Genomic DNA, 21,785 nt, shown 5'->3' on the forward strand with positions numbered 1-21,785 from the left:
TGTCTTCAATTGACTGTCCACTACAGAATCTTATCGCCATTCCTTGCTACCTTATACACAAAAATTTTGAAGCACATTGTTAGGTATTGTTAAAAAAATAGTTTCTATTTTTAACTTTGTTTCTTTTTCAATGCTTATATTTTTCTCAGTAAAAACGCTGGTTTTTAAATATTTATGGGTTAACTTAGCTCTGACTTTAGGTTTTTTTTCCTTTCATCCTTTTGGCAATTTCAGCACTTATTCTACAGTTTGAGTGCAGGGAAGGAGTACATGGTGGCTGCATAATATGATGTAAGAAAATAACATGGACAATTTGATGCAGTGTAGCGAGTTACCTGCTGCATCGGATTCTCATCACCGCTTCAAACCCAATCTTGCGTGTTAGGTACCTCTTCAGTGACCTCTGAAAATATTCTGCTTGAAGAACATTTGAGGCTTTGAAAAGAGGGAAATGATGAATACAACCCCCAGAAAACCTCGAAATTCCAGCTGAAAAAAATAATTTTGGTCAGAAATGTATGTTATTTTTAATCATAGAAACAGAGCAAGCAAGACTTACACATGTGCATCAAATAATATTTATTTTTGATTTAAATTAATCCCTCTGCACCAGTCTAATTTCAGTCAGTAGCAATCATATATCCAGTGCAGAGATGCTACATAAAATTGTATATTTGTGAAAACTGGAACACAATGAAGGAAACAAGAATAATTAAAATCGGAAGTCATTTAAGACTCTGAATTAGGAAGAGGAAGCAGAACCAGATGAAGGGGAAAATCAAAAATGAAACACAAATAACAAACAAACCTAAAAGCTTATGATTTTGTTAGTGACTGTGACTGTTCCTGCTTCCAATTCAGAAGCAGAAACTTTTTCTATCAATTTAATTGCAACGCAGTTCTGATGATTACTTTACAAATAAAAGTGAAACAAAATATTATTGAATTATAACCTGTAATCCGCAGGGCAATTAAGTCATAACAAAAATGTCAAAACAACAAAGTTTTACTGCTGTACTACCTGGGAAGATATGTACCTTCACACTTATTGTTAAATCAGAGCAAGCTCCCAACTATCCAAGGTTAGTGTGGACCTAAGAAAACACAGATGATAAAAAACACACAGACAGCCCAAAGTGCATGTGTTGGAAACCGCTTTTTTGTGTATTTACATAATTTAAGGGCAGTGTTTGGCTACATTTTAAGTGTCTCTGTTCTACAGAGCATGTTCTCAAGGTACCGTAAGAAAATTGGTACATTACATCATGGAGCAAATAAACACTAAAGTACATAGATTATGTGCTCAAGTGTTTTTGTTAGTAATATCTTACTATTTGTGTACTGACTTCCCAGTTTTCTTGAAGTGTGGGTCCACAACCTCTGCAGAATGTTTAGCAGTAGTTATTGTCCATACATGGCTAATCACTATACAAGTGGTTAGTTCATAATGATTACATTTTATAGAGTGTGTGACTTTAAACAGCTCTACTACAAGGAAATCACCACCACCTGCCGTTCAGAGTATGTGGCGCTAACAGGAGCCGTATTTGCCAATGATATCCTGCAGCATCACACACCAACACTTGTACTACTTATTCAGTATGATAATCTGATGACATAAGTAATGCATAGGCACAAACCAAAAAGCCTCAACTGGAATCCTGTGGCAGCCTCTGTTAGTAGTATGAACAGTGTGGTATCTATCCAATTGCTGCAAGTTAAAACAAACGAGTGATGGAAGCTCCCATCTGTGCACAATTTTATTTATTTATTTTTTTCTTTGAAGTCCATCAAGATTCTTGATATTATCAGCACATTTTACGATCTGGTGACCACCTCCGCTTTAATCCAATATGCTGACTCCAAACTTGCACAATCATTCTGGCATTATGTTTACACCAGCAACGATTATGCAACACTAATTATCTTTTTCCAAAGGCACGAAGTGTTCACTTATGTGAATTCTGCAGTTTGTTTTTACACTGCCCTTTGATTTCAATCCTCTACCAAGACTACTGATTGATACTTCACATCACAATAAAAATTACATTGATTGCTTTTCAATAATTTATTCACATGCCATACACACTCAACCAGAAGATTTAACAGACAATTCACACCTCAACTGTAAATAACTGGCATTCAGCCCAAACCTTCATGGCTCTTTTTTATTTTATTTGTTATGTTCCTGCTCTGGTTTTGAAATGCAATTTCCGCAAAGATGACAACCCTTTAACACTAACCTGGATGTACTTAGTTATTTGAGAAAGCAATTGTACAGCAGGAAAAACAAAATGGTGCTACTCACATATTGTGGCTAAGTCACAGTATTGGCTGTTGACAATAAACAGATCAACTGCAACTTGATGCCCTGAACAGTCGAGAGCCAGCCTTTTATAAAAGTCAGTAGCAGGGTTAAGATGTGGAGCATCTTTCCCCGCTCGCTGACTGGGATCCTCTCGAGGAGTGAGTGCACCAGGCCCTTGATTTGGCAAGCAAGACTGGAAAACTGTCACTCTTCCTCCAGTTGGGGACTAATGAAACATAAAATATAGAAACATTAGTACACAACACCAATACAGTTAAGCTCTAGAGCTAATTTGCTATATAAGAAGAAGCAATAGATAATTTCTGTGTTGTAAGTAATGCACTTAATCTTATTAACAAATAATTGGTATAAAATTAACTGCTGCAACTCTGTCACACATTAGCTTTGAAAAAGGAAGTGCTGCTACAATGGCAATAAAGACTTAAGACTGGATGGGAATCGTTTAACATGATAATGTTTGCATGTAAAGCAAATGGATTCAACAATTTTGTCTTTTCCCTCACAAAAATGTAACAAAAATATCAAGATAATCCATGTGAGTGGCTATCTGCTGATGAAAAACTGCAAAATTATCTGTCGAATTTCATAACAATCACTAAAGATATTAGATTTAAAAACAAATATCACTGCTACAATATGAATCAAAGCTACAATGTTCTCACTGGAGACCATACACTTATTTGTGGAAAGCACACACATCAGTTAAGGTCCACCATACCGATGGCATTAGCAATTATATTATCAGACGTTAGACTCTAGATCACATGTCCTACCAACATTTCCAATTTAAAAGAGAAAGGATTATCTTGTAAATATTGTTTTGTGGAATACAAACCGTCACCTTCAAAAAAAAAAAAATGTAAATCATATCAAAAAGTGTTTCAGGTGCCCCAGAATACAAAAAAAAGTGCTTGAGTTAGGTACAGTGATTGAGACCAACTTTTATTTTATTTTTTTATTTTTTTTATTTTTTGCAGTGGTGTAGTATATGTAAAAATACTACCTACTGGCTAGCTACTTAACATTAACTATACCTCATTTCAAAAATTATTATTAAACTTGAGTGCCACTTTTTTTTAATTATGTACTACCCCGAGAATCGACCTCATTAAAGATGTAAAAAGTTATGTTTACTGTCCAATTTAGTCCGCTAATAACTCTCCCCTAACTCTCAAGCAGCTTTTTCAACTTGGTTACCCAATCACTGAAGAAGCAGTATTGCAAAACACCTTTTCCAATACAAAATATCAGTTTTTTTTTTTTTTTGTAAGTGGTGCTTATCAATCTTTAAATTGCATTAGTTCCTGGGAATTGAACTTTGGGCATTTGCCACGGCATTTATCCTGCGCATTTGCCTCAACTTATAAATGCCCAGGCATTTTACATCACTATATGTAATTAAAAGTGATGTCCTGTCATAAGAAAACCAGAACAGCAACTACAAGTAATCTTCGCTGGGACCCTTCCAGTATCTCATCTTCGACAACTGCCGACACCAAGGCCTACTCCACACCACTCGATAGTCCCATGTCTGTCTATCAGCTTAGTCTATGTTTTGTCACTTCACCTGTTACTGCTGGTTTCTGAGCCACTGCTACAACTGCTGCTTCTGGGGCTCGAGCGAGGGCCATCATGAAGGGTCACCTCCAGAGTGACATCATTTGGTCTCTAGGTGTCTACCAGGAGTCCCGGGTACGGAGCCTATGCACTTGCACAGTGCCCACCTAACCATCCACGGTAGTGGCTGTCTGCTTTACACTAATACACTAACAAGGCCACTGGCACTGCTACTGCCAAGGAAGCACAAAGCTGCCTGTGTCCTCACCCTGCCACAAGCCAAGTGCATCGCCACATGCTTGCTGAAGCTGTCACTGCTGCCTGCGGGTAAACACACAACTTCAAGTCACTGGCAACAGCCCCTGTATGACTGACTCATTGAATAAAGAATGTATCAACTAATGGAGCATTTTCAAATCCACAGCATACAAGTTGCTGGTATTACGCAATCCATCGCCCTGTACCTAGAGAGAAAGAGGCGGTCATCGTGGGATATAATAGTGCCCGTACAACCCCCCCCCCCCCCCCTCCCCCATCCACACTATTACACTGGTGGCAAGAATGTTGGCAGCTTACAGTAGTGTGCCACCAGTGAGCTCGCTCTGACCACAGGCGGAGCTGGACAAAGCGTATTATGCCATGAAGACGCAGGATTGGAAGGGGGAGATAGATCAGGAGAAGGGGGAGACTGCAGGGAAGAGCATGTGGATACAGGATCAGTCGCAGGGCAGGGGTGAAGGCAGGTGTGAGCAGGGGTGGAGGAGGATGTGGGGCATGGGGCTAGTGGATATAAGAGACCAGGAGGATAATGGGAATGAAGGCTGGGTTACAAAAACAATTCCCATTGATGTAATTAAGAGAAGCTGCCGATGGGGAGAGGGATTCAAATGGCATGGGTTGAAACTGCAGATACTGTACTAGAGCACATCACGCTCAGCAGTGTATTCTGCCAAGCGGTGGACAACTCTGCTCTTGGCCACAATTTGTAAGATGCAGTCGATCTGGGTGGACAGCTAGCTGGTCACTGTGTCCATATAAATGCTGTGTAGCCGAAGTATGATATGAGTGATATCACACAGGTGGCCCTGCCTCTGGCAGGACTGCAGCAGTATAGGCTGATTGGGTGCACTGAACTGGTTTTGCACCTGTCATTGCACACGGACAGGACGAATGTAATAACAGGCTACGCACCACACACAACTCAGCATGCCTGTGGCCAGAACAAGGTCACCAGTGCCACAGTCCTATCCTGTACACCTGCTGCCTCTCCCCCTGTTTTCAGCAACCGTTCTTCAACCCTTCCTCCCACTCCCCATTCTCTTTCTCATTTCACATGACACAAGCCCCCATCCCAGCCAATAGCTGCAGTGCCAGCACAATGAAGTCCGACAGGAGTATATAGTCTCCTGCGGTGTGTGCGCGCGCGCGCGCACACACACACACACACACACGCGCACACACACACACACACACACACACACACACACACACACACACTTGCCTACAGTTAACTCTGAAGGAGGATTCAACCATATGCTTAGCAACATTCTCTGCCTTTTTTTACATGCTCATTGACAACTCAACATCTCAACTACACAGTGAGTTGTTACCTCCACTCATTACATTACTTACAATCATAAATAAGATGGATAACTGAGCCTTAAACCAGCAAGTCACATATTAACAATGCTTTTATTTCTCCAATCCTATTTTGCATTTAGCCTCCACTTTCACAGGCCTACACAGTTTTGGTAACTTGGGAACAAGCAGTAACAATCTGCTATGCTTGTGTGTCTGACAAATCTGAGACAAATCACTGTATAAGTTTTATGATTTACTGAAGTACAGTATGTATTTACAAGAATAAAAATGATGACTACACGTATGATATTGCATCATCTTTTGGGAGTGCATCTGGGATAGTATTAACTCTTATAGTGATATTTTGGCTGACAACCTTTTAGCTGTTCTGAAGGTGAGTCACTAGCAACAGTTTTAAAGCACTTTGCACTATTGACTAAACATGCATGCATCACAGATAACACTGTTGGAAACAAGAGCATCAGTTAGAGATAAGACCTTATGCCTCTAACAAAACAAAGCATGGGCAGAATCAGCAAATCTACAGTCCTTGCGATCTACTTGATTGCTTACTGCAGAGGGTATATATGTTGGAACACAAGACAGTGAAGACTTATAACAACATTTCCTTTGAGAGCGCAGACACGAAATGAGGTGTTTCCATGATTTGTTTTGCTGGAAACCTTTGGCTTGGTTGAGCAGGTTGTCTGCTAATTATATTTCCACAGCTTCCTTGACCACTGAATCCCAGTACTACGAGTCTGTGGCCAGTACCTTAGTTTTCCTGTTGTCCACAGAATGGCCAGTGTTAATACAATGCTACTGGTGTATTACTATGATGAAAGGAAGCTGGGTTTTTAGGACATGGTGTTTACTGTAGCCCACTCATAGCAATTTATACTTATAGGCTGCCATTATACTTCACAAATTATGAGTGTACTTAAAACTTTAGCACACAGGGCACATGTAATGTCTGACACTGACATCCTACAGAGTGTACTGGAGCAGCATAAAATTGGTGTGATCTACCTTCCACTGACTAAGAAAACCTCGCACTGGTCAAGATAGCAGCTCTTTTGGGATCCGTGAAGAATGATCAGCTTTTACAAAAGGTGGGTATGAACGAAATTCCTTGGGAGTGCAATAAAAGGTACATAGGACAAAGAACATACATTGTAAAAACACTGCACTGAACACCAGCAGCAGACACTTCTACTACAGACCAAGAAATCTGCAGCGGCTTAACACTATTTCCATTGACTGTTCTACACATAACAGGGAAGTTAAGATACTAGACACAGCTTCATCCTACTGGGATTCAATGGCCAAGGGAGCTGTGGAAATATAATCGGCAGACAACCTGCTCGACTGAGACACTGGTTTCCAGCAAGACAAATCACGGAAACATCTCATTTCACACCTGCGCTCTCAAAGAAAATATTGTTCTAAGCCTTCACAGCCTGGCATTTCAACATACTGTATTTACCTGAGTATAAGATGACTCTGAATATAAGACAACCCTCCCCCCTTTTTATGAGGTTCCTTGAGAAAAATTTATTTGTAACAAATTCTGACTAATCAAAATTACAAACTGTCTTACTGGCATAAAGTACCTGCCTAAAACGTTAGCGTTATACCTTTTCTAACTTTAGGCCATTTATTGATTGCCTACAATTTGATAACACAGTGAGAAATAAAATAAACAAAGAAAATGGTTTAACATTAATTTTCATCTCCACCACCTTTAAGCTTATCATATGGGGTATAACTATTTTTAATCACCACCCTCCTAATAATCCAATTGTGAATTTATATCTCTGTTGTCACAAATATTTGGTTGTTCCCTCTGAATATACTACGATTTTTGAAGCAGTGGTTACAGTGGGACTTGATAACACAGGTGTTTTTTGTCAAATATATCAGATTTCGCTTCTATACCGACGTGAGAATGTTACAATGTTTCTTGCTTCCATACATATTGTCTGCTCACTTCACTCTCAGTGGCTGTGTAGAACCAGCAACTGACCCACCCCCTTTCATTTCATCAAACATTACAGTGAGCATAGGAAACACTGATGCAGGAAACACTTATGTACACTACTGGCCCCTATCTAGACGTTTACCATCTCCTGCAGAAATGTATACTATTGTTGCACATTTGTTCGGTTTTAAAGTCAACTCAAATGGGTTCAGACAAACTGTAGTTTGAATGTGGTGTACGTTCATAAAAAGCCAAAGTGTGTGATACAGAGTCCCTTGGTTGCCAACAGGACGAAATTTGCTTTCGTCCCTTCTCCCTGCTTCTCAGCTGAGCTGATGTCACTGTTCCCCTCCAACACCTGTGCAGTGCTGTGCTTGAGCAACTGAAAAATACTGACTGCAACAGCTTCTACGGTGCCACTCGTGTGTGAAAATGCCAACTACCACATAAATAAGAGATCACAATCACAATTCAGTTCAGTTCTCAAACTTCTGCTCATCCTGTGATGTAGTGATGTCTTTCAGCATCATCTCCACAACTGGTCTTGCAGCTGTAATTTCTTCTGGTGTTAACAATTACAGTCAGTTTAATACAATTTATTTAATTATTTAGACATTTAATTCTGGATTAATGTTGTTTCTTGCTTCACCTGAATGTCATCACCTTGTTATATAGCTGATTAAAAGGTCACCCTGTTTTAACCTGGTACTATAATACTTTAACAGTGACCAAATTTCTCATTTGCAAACCAACTGGTAAATCATTACAGTTTCCCCGATAACCAAATAAAATATTGACCTGCATTCAATCAAAAAATGTTTACTTCAGAAGCATCATAAATGTTTGTATATGGTATTCATACATGTGTGAGAACTGTTATTGCAAACAATAGTTTACAAGATGATAGAACTTAATGCTACATCCTCGTGTTTCACTAAATTGTCAAATTTTAAGCACAGCAGCAGATTGTTGTGGTTGCTAGTTTATAGTTTCCCGGCCAATCGTGCACCTCTTGCACAAGCACCGCATGAGTCAAATGTCATGTGATTGTTGTAGTGATTTGAGAATTTCTGTGTAAATTCTAGTACCACTCAGCCTTCTACCGTCTCGAACACATAGTATTCTAGATATGAGTGTGGGATGGTAAAATCCTACCTACTGCGCATCACAAGTTTGTGTGTGTGCAGGTTTAAAATAAGTTGCGGGAAAAAACTAGACGCGGCAGTCGAACGGCACCAACAAGTACCTGTCGGGCAATCCACAGATGTGGTAGTGAGTGTGTATGGAAGAATCATGGAATCTATATGCAGCTTTGTGCTTATTGTGTCCCTGACTATTGTTATGTGAAACAAGAAGAGTTGAAAATTTGCTCATATAGACTCTTGACTCAGCCTTGTTAGAGGCAAGACGTTTTTTCAATCTCCTTTTCTGAAAATCATGGTGTCCAAGCGGACTTTCTTTTGAATGTAAATCAATTTGTTTCCAACATACTAGTGTTTGAGAGAATTACTGAAGTTACATATTATGATGAAACTGATAAATTTTATTGTGCTTGAAAGTCAAATACATCGTTGATTGACGAAATGTAAAGTTTGTATGGCTACTTATTTCACTAGTAGAAAGAGGCTTTGAAGTTCCTGTACCTAGTGTTATTCAATGGAGAAGAAATCAAGATAATTTTCGGCAGCCAGCTACCCAGTAAAGAAGAGTGGCTGCAAACCCCAAGTAAGTCATCTTGTAAAGAAGTGGAATGTCATTTGGGGAAATAAATCAGTATAACCCAGACCCACCCTCACACTCACACTTTGACTCATCAAAACATTGGAACTTGGCAATCTGTGTGGGAAAAAACAGGAATTTTCAGTCAAAAACAAGAAAAGCTGCTGTTGCATGTTGCCCTAGCAACCAAACATAATACGAAAAGGGATTTACTCTGAGACATTGGAATATGTTCAAGTATCTAATGGAGCAAAATTTGAATGAAAAATGGTGAAGACATGAAAAATTCACAATGATTAAACAGCAAAGAAGATTTTGACATATTTGTCTATGAGAAATACACATAGAATGCTTCAACCAAGAAGATCCAGTGCGGGGAATTACTGCTCTCACACATGTCGCGGGGACGCAGATGCGGAAACCAATGTACTAAATCCGATGCCGCTGGCACCAACTACTGTTCACGCATGCTGACCTGCCTCCAAATCCGCTTACCTACACTATGAGAATTCTACGCCGGGTGAGCGTGATACAAAACTTTATTACTTTAGTACGAAGTGGTATAAGATACTGTTGAGTGAACTTTATTTGTGTTGTTATCATATTTAAAGATGGCTTTAAATGCTTTCGAGAGCTAAAGCATACAAGATCATGGAAAATATACAACAGGCTGGGGAAACTCAAGACCCAGCTATGACCATGAAAATTAGTAAAGAAATGCTTGACTGGGCTGAGTTGGTAAATTTAATCAAAGCTCAAAGCGCGACTCTAAGTAAAGAACTACACTTAATAAATTCTCAATTAAATACTCAGAATGAAGCTTTAAATGCTCAGAGGGAAACTCTAAATATTCAAATGACAAATTTAGGTTTCTTAAGTCCAAGGTCGACTCTCAAAGTGAAGAATTTAGTAATCTGCGTGAAGGCATGGGCGCTTTGATGACTGAGTTCGACGCTATAAGTACTAAAGTAGAGGATTTAAAAGGTAGATCTAAAGAATGAGTTGACAAACTCTTCGACTACTCACATAAATCATACGTTTACCGGCCTTAGTCAGAAACAAAATGATACCTTTCAGGATTTGTAAAAAAGGTTAGAACTTAACATTGAGAACAAATGTAATAGTGTAGGATCGGAATGTATCCAAAAGTTGAGATCCTTTGAAAGAGTGTACAGTATTAAGGATAATGATGTAAGGCACAGGTTGTATACTTTGTAAGAGAGAGTAGATAAACAGAATGAGTTAATGCCAGTCATTCAATCACAACTTGAAGGTGTCAATAAATGGGTAGATAATGAAGGAAGGAAGAAATTTCAAAGAAAAAATAGCTAACTCTGATAATGTAAATGTAATTAGTTTGGAGGAACAATTTGAGGAAATTATAGATCAAAAAGTTACTGATAGAATAACATCTGGGAATGTATCGCCTATTCCTTTATTCCTTCTTCTGAACTTAACGATACCAGGAAGGATATGGATGACCTGTGGAAAGAGATTAAGCTTATCCAAGATAAAGTAGAAAAAAGGGTATCTTCACCTAACATTGTATTAACTAGCGAAGCTAATTCAGGGTTATCTAGACAATTGCCTAAATTTAAGCCAGACAGAGATGTACATCCGACCCATTTCTTAAAAAGGTTTAGCAAAACATTACCAAAAAATTGGGAAGCTACTAAGAAGATCGAATTTGCTGTGGGGTACCTTCTAGGGGAAGTCTTAGAATGGGGTACAGTAAATATTGAGAATTTTTCCTCTTGGGAGGACTTTCAAAATTAATTTAAAGAGAAATTCTGGTCTGCCAGTGCTCAAGAAAAGTTGATATCAGATATATGAGACACAAAATATTACAATAATACTTGGGGTACTGTGAGGAAATATTTCGATTGGCATTTAACACAAGCAAAGTATTTAGATAAGCCAATGGAAGAACAGGGTTTGGTATATATTTTAATTACACGATTGCCCATCTATGCGAGAAAAGACATCTTATAATAGTGGTAGGAAAATGGTAGAAGAGTTACTGTCTTCTGTTGATGCATTAACTAATGACCGCAACGAAACTTTATACCAAAGTGAAAGTTCGAACTATAAAAAGAATAGCAGGAATAATTTTAAAAGGCATGAGGCAAACTTAGCAAAAGTACACCACTGTAATAAGAAAAGTTGTAACGGTAATTATCAAAAGAAGCATCCACATTCAAATTTAGATCCAGTAACTTCTCAAGAATTTGTACCAAGTAACCAAAAAACACAAAGTAGAATGTAGTACCTTGTTGCGGTAACCAACCCGTAATTAGTAGTAATGAGGAAAACGTCGTTCGACCTGGATCCAGGACCGGGGCCCAGGTCATGGAAATACATTAGGAGGCCGTATTCCATGTAAGTATGTTAACTTCATGCACAAAACACCCACAAAGGAGGTTGTTATTTGAAGATCCAAGCTTAGCTACTAATAACCCAAAACCTGTAATAGCAGGGACAGTAAAAAATTCCAAGGTTAACATATTTATAGATTTGGGAAGTGAGGTATCACTCATCTCAAACACATTTTTTAACTCAATACAGAACAAACAGCACTTACTGTTATTGCCTGTGACTGGAATATACATAATCGAGATAACTGGAACAAAAAGTAAACTTCTAAAATACAAAACTCAAGTGAACTACAGTATTGGAAATATGTTATTTTGTCAAATGCTGTTGATAGTAGAGAATATTAATAGAGGCATACTGTTTGGTATAGATTGGTTGTTAGAGTTTAAAGTCATCTTAAGCTTTGATGAACATCATCTTTGTTTTGGTAAAGGGGACAGTAGATGCTGGACACTTTTTGTGACAAATAGTCACTTTAAGGAACAAACAACAGAGTGCCAGTGTCTGCGATTAACAGCTACAGCACAATTATCGCTAAAAATTGATAATGTTGATCAAGGAACACATTGAACTGATATACAAGACATAGTTAATAACTCTCTAATATTAACCGATCAACAAAGACGAGATTTGTATAAAATTTTAATGGAGTATGAAATGGTATTTTCCAATTGTCCAGGGAATATCAGCGACTATATTTGTAAGTTCAAAATCAAAGATGACACTCCATTCTTTTGCAAAATGTATCCAAAACCAGTGAGTTTGAAGGAAGCAGTTCAGGATGAGATTAACAAAATGATTGATGATAATTTTATAGAACGAAATTCCAGTGTAATGAATAATCCTCTGGTAGTGGTGAAGAAAGCTTCAGGCTACGATTAGTCTTAGATGCTCATACATTGAATTGACATATAGAGATGGAGAGGGACCGGCCGATTAATATCGACAAACTGTTATCCAAATTTGAAAAGGCAAGATTCTTTAGCACGATGTATTTGACTGCTGGATGTTGGCAGATAAAATTACATCCAGAATCCAAAAAGTATACAGCCTTTTTATTTGATGGAAGATCATATCATTTCAATGTATTGCCATTTGGATTTAATATCTCTGTGTCCGTATTTATAAGTGTGTTAGATGAAGCACTAGGGAGAAACTTATTGAAGAATTTGATAATATATGTAGACAATATCCTAATAATATCAGCTACTTGGCAGGAACACTGACTAACTTTGTGCAACACTCTGAAAAAATTTAAAGAGAACGGTATTACGGGGAAGCTGTCAAAATCGTTTTTTGCGTGCCTAGAACTTAAGTTCTTAGGGCACATTGTAGGGGCAGAGGGAATTAAATCAGACCCTGAATGCATAAAAGCTATCAAAGAATGTCCGCAACCCAGAAATGTAAGACAATTAAAAGGATTTATAGGTATGGCCGGATACTATCAACAGTCCGTACAAGGGCAGGAGTTAAATGACCCAAGAATTATACGTTTATTAAAAAAGGGAGTACCATGGACTTGGCCTCAAGGTGCAAATGATGCATTTGAAAATGTTACAAGAGCACTTCTTGAGGCACCCATATTACATCATCCAGTTATGGGCGAACCGTTTAAAATTTTGACAGATGCATCTGATTACGGTATTACTGCCGAACTTTTCCAAGGAGAGTAACGGGATCCGAGTAATGTAGAACACAGAACCATAGTTTTTGCTAGCTGAAGCCTAAATAAGCACGAACTAAATTACACAGCTACCTAAAAAGAACTATTGATGATTGTGTGGAGTATTCAAAAGTTTCCTCCAAAACAGTTTTCCTGCACCGAATTCCTTTAAAATCTAATCTATCCTATAATCATACTGCTTAAAAGAAAGTGATGTCTAGACAAAATAAATTGAATAGAGTATTACTTTTGTGGAAGATATATTATGATGTGATTGACTGAACAATTGTACCGAAGTGTATAACTTTTCTATTTTGTAAAGAGAATTTTATACCTTTTATGAGATGTGAAACAGATGGGAGGGTTTGTATAAATTTTGAAAGAGGTGGGTATTGTAGCTAAAAGCTTGATTTAAAAGAACAGATAAATCATGACTAACACAAAACACACATCACACCTTTCAAACAACCCTCACAAACAAGTGCCTGATTCTTCTTCATTTGCCGTTTCCATAGGGCTGCTAGGATTTCCTTCAGGGACCTCAAAGAGTGAAGGTGGGATAAGTCCGTTCTGTAGGAGATGATTTAACACCAAAACTCCTCCAGCTTCTCACTCAAGTACCTGAGAGGTAGGGATCCTGGGGAAAGGGGGTGGGAAGGGTTTTTCTGTCTTTGGGGGCTATCTTCTCTCTCTTCTTCAATCCTAACAACCACATCTATTTTTTCCAATCAGATTACACAAACACACATCCACATATACACAAATATACACTTCTACACAAACATTAAATTATATAAGACATAGCCTGTCATGATGTGAGAACCGCCAGGTGGTGTAGGGGAAAATGTGTGTACATAGGGTATTAAGCGCACACATATGGGGAGTTATGACGGTCCTCCATCGAATATACATAAGAAGAGGTGCACATACATAATGAACGATTATAAAGTAGTAATGAATATAATAGAGGGAAACGTTCCACGTGGGAAAAATATATCTAAAAACGAAGATGATGTAACTTACCAAACGAAAGCGCTGGCATGTTGATAGACACACAAACATACACACAAAATTCAAGCTTTCGCAACCAACGGTTGCTTCATCAGGAAAGAGGGAAGGAGAGGGAAAGACGAAAGGATGTGGATTTTAAGGGAGAGGGTAAGGAGTCATCCCAATCCCGGGAGCGGAAAGACTTACCTTGGGAGGGGGGTGGGGGGGGGGGCGGGAAGGACAGGTGTATATATATATATATATATATACACACACACACACACACACACACACACACACACACACACACACACACACACACACACACACATCCATCCGCACATACACAGACACAAGCAGACATTTGGCCTTTACAATATGCGCGCGAGAGAGAGAGTGTATACCTGTCCTTTTTCCCCCTAAGGTAAGTCTTTCCGCTCCCGGGATTGGAATGACTCCTTACCCTCTCCCTTAAAACCCACATCCTTTCGTCTTTCCCTCTCCTTCCCTCTTTCCTGATGAAGCAACCGTTGGTTGCGAAAGCTTGAATTTTGTGTGGATGTTTGTGTTTGTTTGTTTGTCTATCAACATGCCAGCACTTTCGTTTGGTAAGTTACATCATCTTCGTTTTTAGATATAAAGTAGTAATGAGTAATGGATAAGTAAAAGAGAGGCATGAGCAAAGAAAGAAAACTAAAGTAGAATTAGTCAGGTTGATCATTAAGCAACGTCAGTGCAATAAAGTCTCTGATGAATTTAAGGATAGTGGGACGTAAGTAGTATATATAGACGTAATATCTATTGGAAGTATAGAAGTTGATAAGTAGAGGACTCTAGGGAGTGAATGATATATTAAAGAATGAATGTGAAGTTTAAAATAGATTTATAGCTTTACCGGAAGATACTTAATTATGGTATACATAGAAATGTGTATTAGAGTAATGAACCATGAGGCCTACTCAGAAAGGATAAGGGGGGCATACTGAAACTAATTCTAGATGCAGAGGTAATAACTTTCAGTTAGTGGTGCTCGCAGTGTTCTACACGTGCAGTCAGGATGTCTCGTTCTCAGTGCTTCTCATTGTATGATACATAAGCTTCACCTTGCCATGATGCACAATGTTTCCAGTCTGGTAGGCAATGTCATATTCATATATTTTGTCAGGTGGATGGCAATACCAAAGCTACCAACAAGTGCACGTCGTGTCAACATTACCATTACAGCCCGCACGAGCGAAGGTTCGCATCTCCGTGTCGCAGAAATCTGCTGCTACGGAACACAGGCAGCAGAACAATTTTTTAATCTAATTAAAAGGTCTCAATATCAATTAAATTCTAGTTAGACACAGGTGTGTCTGCTTTCCTTAACAATAAAGATGCATGGGAAAGCACTGGCAGTTCACTGCTAAGAAGCCTATTCCTACACTATGTGATCAAAGGTATCCGGACACCTGGCTGAAAATGATTTAAAAGTTTGTGGCGCCTTCCATCGGTAATGCTGGAATTCAATATGGTATTGGCCCACCCTTAGCATTGATGACAACTCCCACTCTCGCAGGCATACATTCAATCAGATGCTGGAAGGTTTCTTGTGGAATAGCAGCTCATTCTTCACGGAGTGCTGCACTGAGGAGAGGTATTGATGTCGGTCAGTGAGGCCTGGCACAAAGTCAGTGTTCTAAAACATCCCAAAGGTGTTCTATAGAATTTAGGTCAGCACTCTGCGCAGGCTAGTCCATTACAGAGATGTTATTGTCATGTAACCACTCCACCACAAGCCATGCATTATGAACAGGCGCTCAATCATGTTGAAAGATGCAATTACCATCCCCAAATTGTCTTCAACAGTCGGAAACAAGAAGCTTAAATCATCAATGTAGGCCTGTCCTGTGATAGTGCCACACAAAACAACAAGGTGTGCAAGCTTCCTCCGTGAAAAACATGATCACACCGTAACACCACCGCCTCCGAATTTTACTGTTGGCACTACATATGCTGGCAGACTACATTCATCAGGCATTCACCATACCCACACCCTGCCATCAGATCGCCACATTTGCCACTCCACCCAATGTTTTTCACTGTTCAATCATCCAATGTTTAGACTCCTTACACCAAGTGAGGCGTCGTTTGGCATTTACCAGCGTGATATGTGGCTTATGAGCAGCTGCTTGACCATGAAATCCAAGTTTTCTCACCTCCTGCCTAAGTGTCATAGTACCTGCAGTGGATCCTGATGCAGTCTGGAATTCCTGTGTGCTGGTCTCGATATATGGCTGCCTATTACACATTACTACCCTTTTCAACTGTCAGCGGTCTCTGTCAGTCAACAGACGAGGTTGGCCTGTACGCTTTTGTGGTGTACATGTTCCTTCACATTTCCACTTTACTATCACATCAGAAACACTGAACCAAGGGATGTTTAGGAGTTTGGAAATCTTGCGTACACACATATGACATAAGTGACACCCAATCACCTGACCACGTTCGAAGTACATGAGTTCCATGGAGTGACCCATTCTGCTCTTTCACGATGTCTAATGACTACTGAGGTCGCTGTTATGGAGTACCTGGCAGTAGGTGGCAGCACAATGCACCTAATAGTAAAAACATAAGTTTTTGGGGGTGTCCAGATACTTTTGATCACATAGTGTAGTGCTAAAATTTACACCACAGCGAAGTCCGTATGTTTCCATCACTTTTACATAACAAAATAAGTAAAGAAATCTACACATCATCAGAATTCTTCATAGTCAAAACTATCTACTTTCATTTCTTAGTAGAAGCATTAGCAAAGAATCTAAACTAAACACACTGTGCAAAATTAAGAGCTGCAACTGCTCCATTGGCAATGTTGATAGAAAACTGGTTACTGCTCGAGAGGTATTTTACTAATTTCTGATCTGTTTGTAAAGAGCATACTCCACTGATTAAGCAAGTAACAAAAATTTTAAATTGGCACTATGATGAGAATGTTGAAAGAACTGTGAACACACGTAGACACACTATAATGGCAGCATACAAAGCAAGTGATTTTCACAAAAACAAGGCCTTGTCCCTGCATCAGCACACCTGCCATTCTATAGAAGTTGGAAATTACTCTATGGAATGTGCTTGTCTTAACTTCTGCTAAACTTTACTTCAGTCACTTTTTTAAAAAATAGCTAACACCCAATAGAAAATAATGTGTGGTTTTTGTACTCCAATTGTTTGGCTAAAACAAATATCGAAGGTTACACACTTCACCACCACAAACTTGTGGAATCAATTCCAGAGCATCTAATCAATACTCTGACAACAAAATTGAATATTTTATCAGCCACCAAGTATCAAACGTACACTAATTGACAGTAATATACATGACAGCACAAACGCTTTTGCAGAGAACTACGCCCAGAAGAAAGACTAACTTGTATGTGTTTCTTACAATTAACTTGTGGGCAGCCTGCAGGGCAGCACCCAGCACTGATTGGCTGTCATGAGACACCGAGAATTTCTGAGGCAGCTGCTGCAACAGGTCTCTCACGAGCTCTCGACATTCGGCAAGGTTGACGAGCAGATTGTCAGGACATGGCAGGAAAACATCTGCAACCATAAATTTCATGCAGTTTACATACTTAAGAACACAAACATATCATGAAAAAGAAGATGAATTGCTTTGAGACAGCCTCAATAACTAACTGTAATTAATAATCCCTCCAAAACCTTCAATCATGTCGGTTGTTACAAGTGTGACACACTCAGGAGTGAAAAATTGATTTGTCATAAAAATCTTAACAAATATTGGTTGACCAAAAACAAAGTAAAGTATGCTTTGAAGGCATATCAAAAATACCTACCACAACAGCTGAGAACACAAACAAACTCTACTCTGATGAAAGCAGTTTGAATCTAGGTGATGAAAGGAATTTTCATCATCAGCATTTGACCAAAAATGACTAAGTAACATACACTGCTGGATCACTATTTGACACCAGTGTTTTGCATTCAGTAATGTCTACAGCACTGAGAAGTGTGGCACTGTTTGTGGCAAATCCATCCACAGGATCAGAACATTATTTGAGAGGAGATATGTTATATGTAGGAACAAGGCAAAATTGGTTTACTTTAAGGCCAATTTGAATTTTGCTTTCCACTAATTTTTGTGTTGATTGCTGTCCATTTATTTCTGAAACACACAAGTCATCCATTTTTGTCTTATTTATTTATTTATTTACTGATTGTCTTTAAATATTTAAAGGCATTGCTGCCTCATTTTTCAGTTTTATGTTGAATGTCAAAAACTTACCTATCAGTGGTACATCACATTTATGTACAGAAACATTTCAGAAAAGAAGAAGAACAAGAAGAAGAATGGAAAAAAGAAACATTTACATATCAAATCTATTAAATGAACCCAATTAAAGAAAAAATTTCTATAACCATACATTTGAAAGGTTTTCAAAAGGAAAGATTGCCATAACTACAAAGTTTTCTTCTGGAATATCATGCTGACAATCTGACAACAGTTTTTTTATTGTCTGAAAACACATTATATTTGAAAACTGAGGACAAACTGCATTCAGTACAACTGTAGACATTTGACAATGTCCACATTTACTGCTTGCATGAAAGTTGCTTTAGCACTAAGTTCTAAAGGGAATTTGTATCCCTTAATCAAATCTACACTCTGATCAGTGAATCAAGTTCATCATTATCACCCTGTCTGAAATAAGAAATTTGGACCGTGAACAGAATTGTACAGATCTGTGGTCATACAAGCTGTTAGTGCAGTATGAAGGTACAACACATGGTGTTTCATTGTTCTGACAAAGTATTTGTCCTATCATACTTCTCAAAATCTTGCTGGTTTCAACACCAAAAATTCCTTTTCTCACAATAACGCAATCTTCAAACTCTTAATTACAAAAGAATCGTTTAGCCCATTAGGGAAAACTGAAACCTGCATGCTCAATTTGAAATACGTTACATGCCAAAGCATGATCGAGCTGTCCAGTAAATCGAGTACAATAGTTGCAAATGCATTTGGACTTAATGCACAAAGTTGGAAATTAATTTTGAGAGAAGTGCTGATTTTGATTTTAAAAAATTAACTGAAAGTTTATTCAAAATATCGAGGTCTAGTTTTAACTGAGACATTTATCACCTTGTTGATCACATTGCCTAACAACACTGTAAAGCAGCTTAATTCATTAGAACTATTTATGACGTAGTAAGGCCCATTACATACACAAAATGTTACACGAAGTTTGCTGACCGCATGAGAGTATGAGAGTGTTTTTCTTTCCATATATGTCTTTCTTTCCATACATGCCAATAACCTGGTAGTTTCAAAAGCTAAACTATTAACAGTTGTGCAACTTCATTGATTGTCCTACACCACTACGGAACTTCTTGTATCGTGTCTCTTCACAAGAGATCTCAAGAAGCCAGGATAAACAAGAAGAAGAAAAAGACTATTTTCGTGGTAGGTAGGTAAGTAAGTAAGTAAGTAAGTAAGTAAGTGTGTGTGTGTGTGTGTGTGTGTGTGTGTGTGTGTGTGTGTGTGTGTGTGTATAAACACCAAATATGACACTTTCAAAGTCCAGTTATATTCATCTTTCTATTCCTCAGCACAGCATTCACTCAAAATATAAAACTAAAGTAATACATTAAAAATTTTTATTGAGCGATCGAAGAAGAGTGGCTAGTAGGCAGCATCACAACACAACAGACAGAGTACGCAGAAAAGCGTAAAATGAACATGTTTTACAACAAAAAATTTTAAGACCTGAAGACGACAGCATAGTCTGTTGAAACCAGATGGCTTGATTAAAAAATAAATATTTTATGTGATTTTGGATGTTGAATGATTTTTAACAATTAAACAGATCACCCTTCAGTTCTCCCAAAATTAAATCAAATCCAACATAGATGGAATGAAAGAGCACAATAATGGGTAAGGAACAAGAGGCACAGTCATGAAAACCAGCCAGTGATGAATGAAGAATAAAAATTTAATTGTATTCAGTCTGCCTTTTATTCTTTTTCAACAGACATTGATTTTCTTTGGGCCAGCCCAGGATTACTGAATTATTTCCATATAAAGAATATTAGCAAGCTCTTACTATGAGGCATAGTGATTGTATTGTTTTTGCAGAACAAATGCAGATTTTTAGTTCAACTTTCAATCTTTGACAATCAGAAATGAGTAGCTATGTGATATGCGGAGTTTTCTTTTCATTAGCAAGCGTTGAAGTTGGGAGAACTGTTTATTCTTAGATTTGTATCTAAGTCTTCTTTGCTTTATTAGTCACAGATAGCAGCAGTATTTGATTGTAGCAGTGAATTAAATTGGTCAGATACCAAATTGTAAGCCTTAATCATGACTTTTGTGCTGGAACATTGACTGCATCAGGGGATTTTTATATTAGATTTCTAATACAGTTGGTTTAAAAAAAAAAAAAAAAAAAAAAAAAAAAAAAAAAAAAAAAAAAAAAAAAAAATTAAAAATGCATGAGCGAACTTATGAATGAAATTTCTTCCATTAACTCCAGAGGAGAACAAAGCAAGTAGCATAACCCAATTTCCCAGAAACTTCGCTCAGTGGAAAAGGAGCCAAAATAAGTGAAAGTGTTCCAGCTTATCTGTAGATACTCTACCGTTTCTAAGGACAGGAGCATCAAAATTTTAGACGTAATTCAGATGCCTTTCAGCATGTGATAAGCTCAGCCAAACTGGTGGCACAGTGACTAGCGTCACGGCCTCCAAATTTTGCATTCTGTTTTTGAAACCCAATTATTGTCTATTATTTTATTTTTTGTTTACCTACCCACGCCCATAGAAGGTTACTACATGAATGCTTCTTATCAACTTAGGGCATTATATTTATTGTAAAATTACAACTGGGTTTCACAGTTTGTGTCATACATTTATTATAAATGTGTGTGTGCGCGCTATTTTCTGGTGTTTTTTTTTTTTTTTTTTTTTTAAATTTTCATATTTTTATATCTTATTCTTTTATCAATTCTTAACTCTTATATTTTATTTTTATGCTTATACTTCAGGGAGATTTGTTGCATTCCCTTGGATGATACAAATCATAGATACATTCTAAACATAGAAATTCTGTACACCACAAGCACCACGCGAAGGCAGGTTTACCACAGTGACATTGCTTTGTACGGTCTTACTCGGGAAAGAAATATTAACATTGATGACTATTTCACACGTCTGCAATAATGTCACAGCAAACCACATGTAATGGGTCACTTTTTTGAAAACTGGCACCTGCAACTGATTATCAATCAAGATTCACTACAGTAATTTAACCAAAAAAAATTATTCCATATTTTTTTAAAATTCATCCACCGAACACACAATTAGTAAATGAAGGAGGACACCATTATTCTGATATACAATGGGAAATATTCATGCAGTAATCTACAGGCACAGGTAGATAAATAAAAAACAAAAATAAAGATAATAACTAGGTTTCAAACATGGGGTGTGAAAGTGTAATGCTGCAATACTAACCACCATGCCACTGCTTCAACTGAACTATTTACTCAAAAACTTTATTTGTTGTTATTTCAGAAACCCTCCCCTTCATG

General features: G+C 38.0%; 1 protein-coding gene across 2 annotated transcripts in view; it reads right to left on the minus strand.

The window, feature by feature from the left end:
• LOC126419119 (protein transport protein Sec24A) overlaps positions 1-21,785 on the minus strand; it is a 147,758-nt gene that overhangs the window by 49,341 nt on the left and 76,632 nt on the right. For both annotated transcript variants that reach the window (XM_050086217.1, XM_050086218.1), the window contains exons 12-14: positions 17,621-17,778; positions 2,309-2,534; positions 336-489 (exon numbers count right to left, since the gene is read on the minus strand). In XM_050086217.1, the coding sequence (XP_049942174.1) occupies positions 336-489; positions 2,309-2,534; positions 17,621-17,778 (538 nt within the window). The remainder of the gene's footprint in view (positions 1-335; positions 490-2,308; positions 2,535-17,620; positions 17,779-21,785) is intronic.

The sequence above is a fragment of the Schistocerca serialis genome, chromosome 9, assembly GCF_023864345.2.
Source record: "Schistocerca serialis cubense isolate TAMUIC-IGC-003099 chromosome 9, iqSchSeri2.2, whole genome shotgun sequence".
Lineage (NCBI taxonomy): Eukaryota > Metazoa > Arthropoda > Insecta > Orthoptera > Acrididae > Schistocerca > Schistocerca serialis.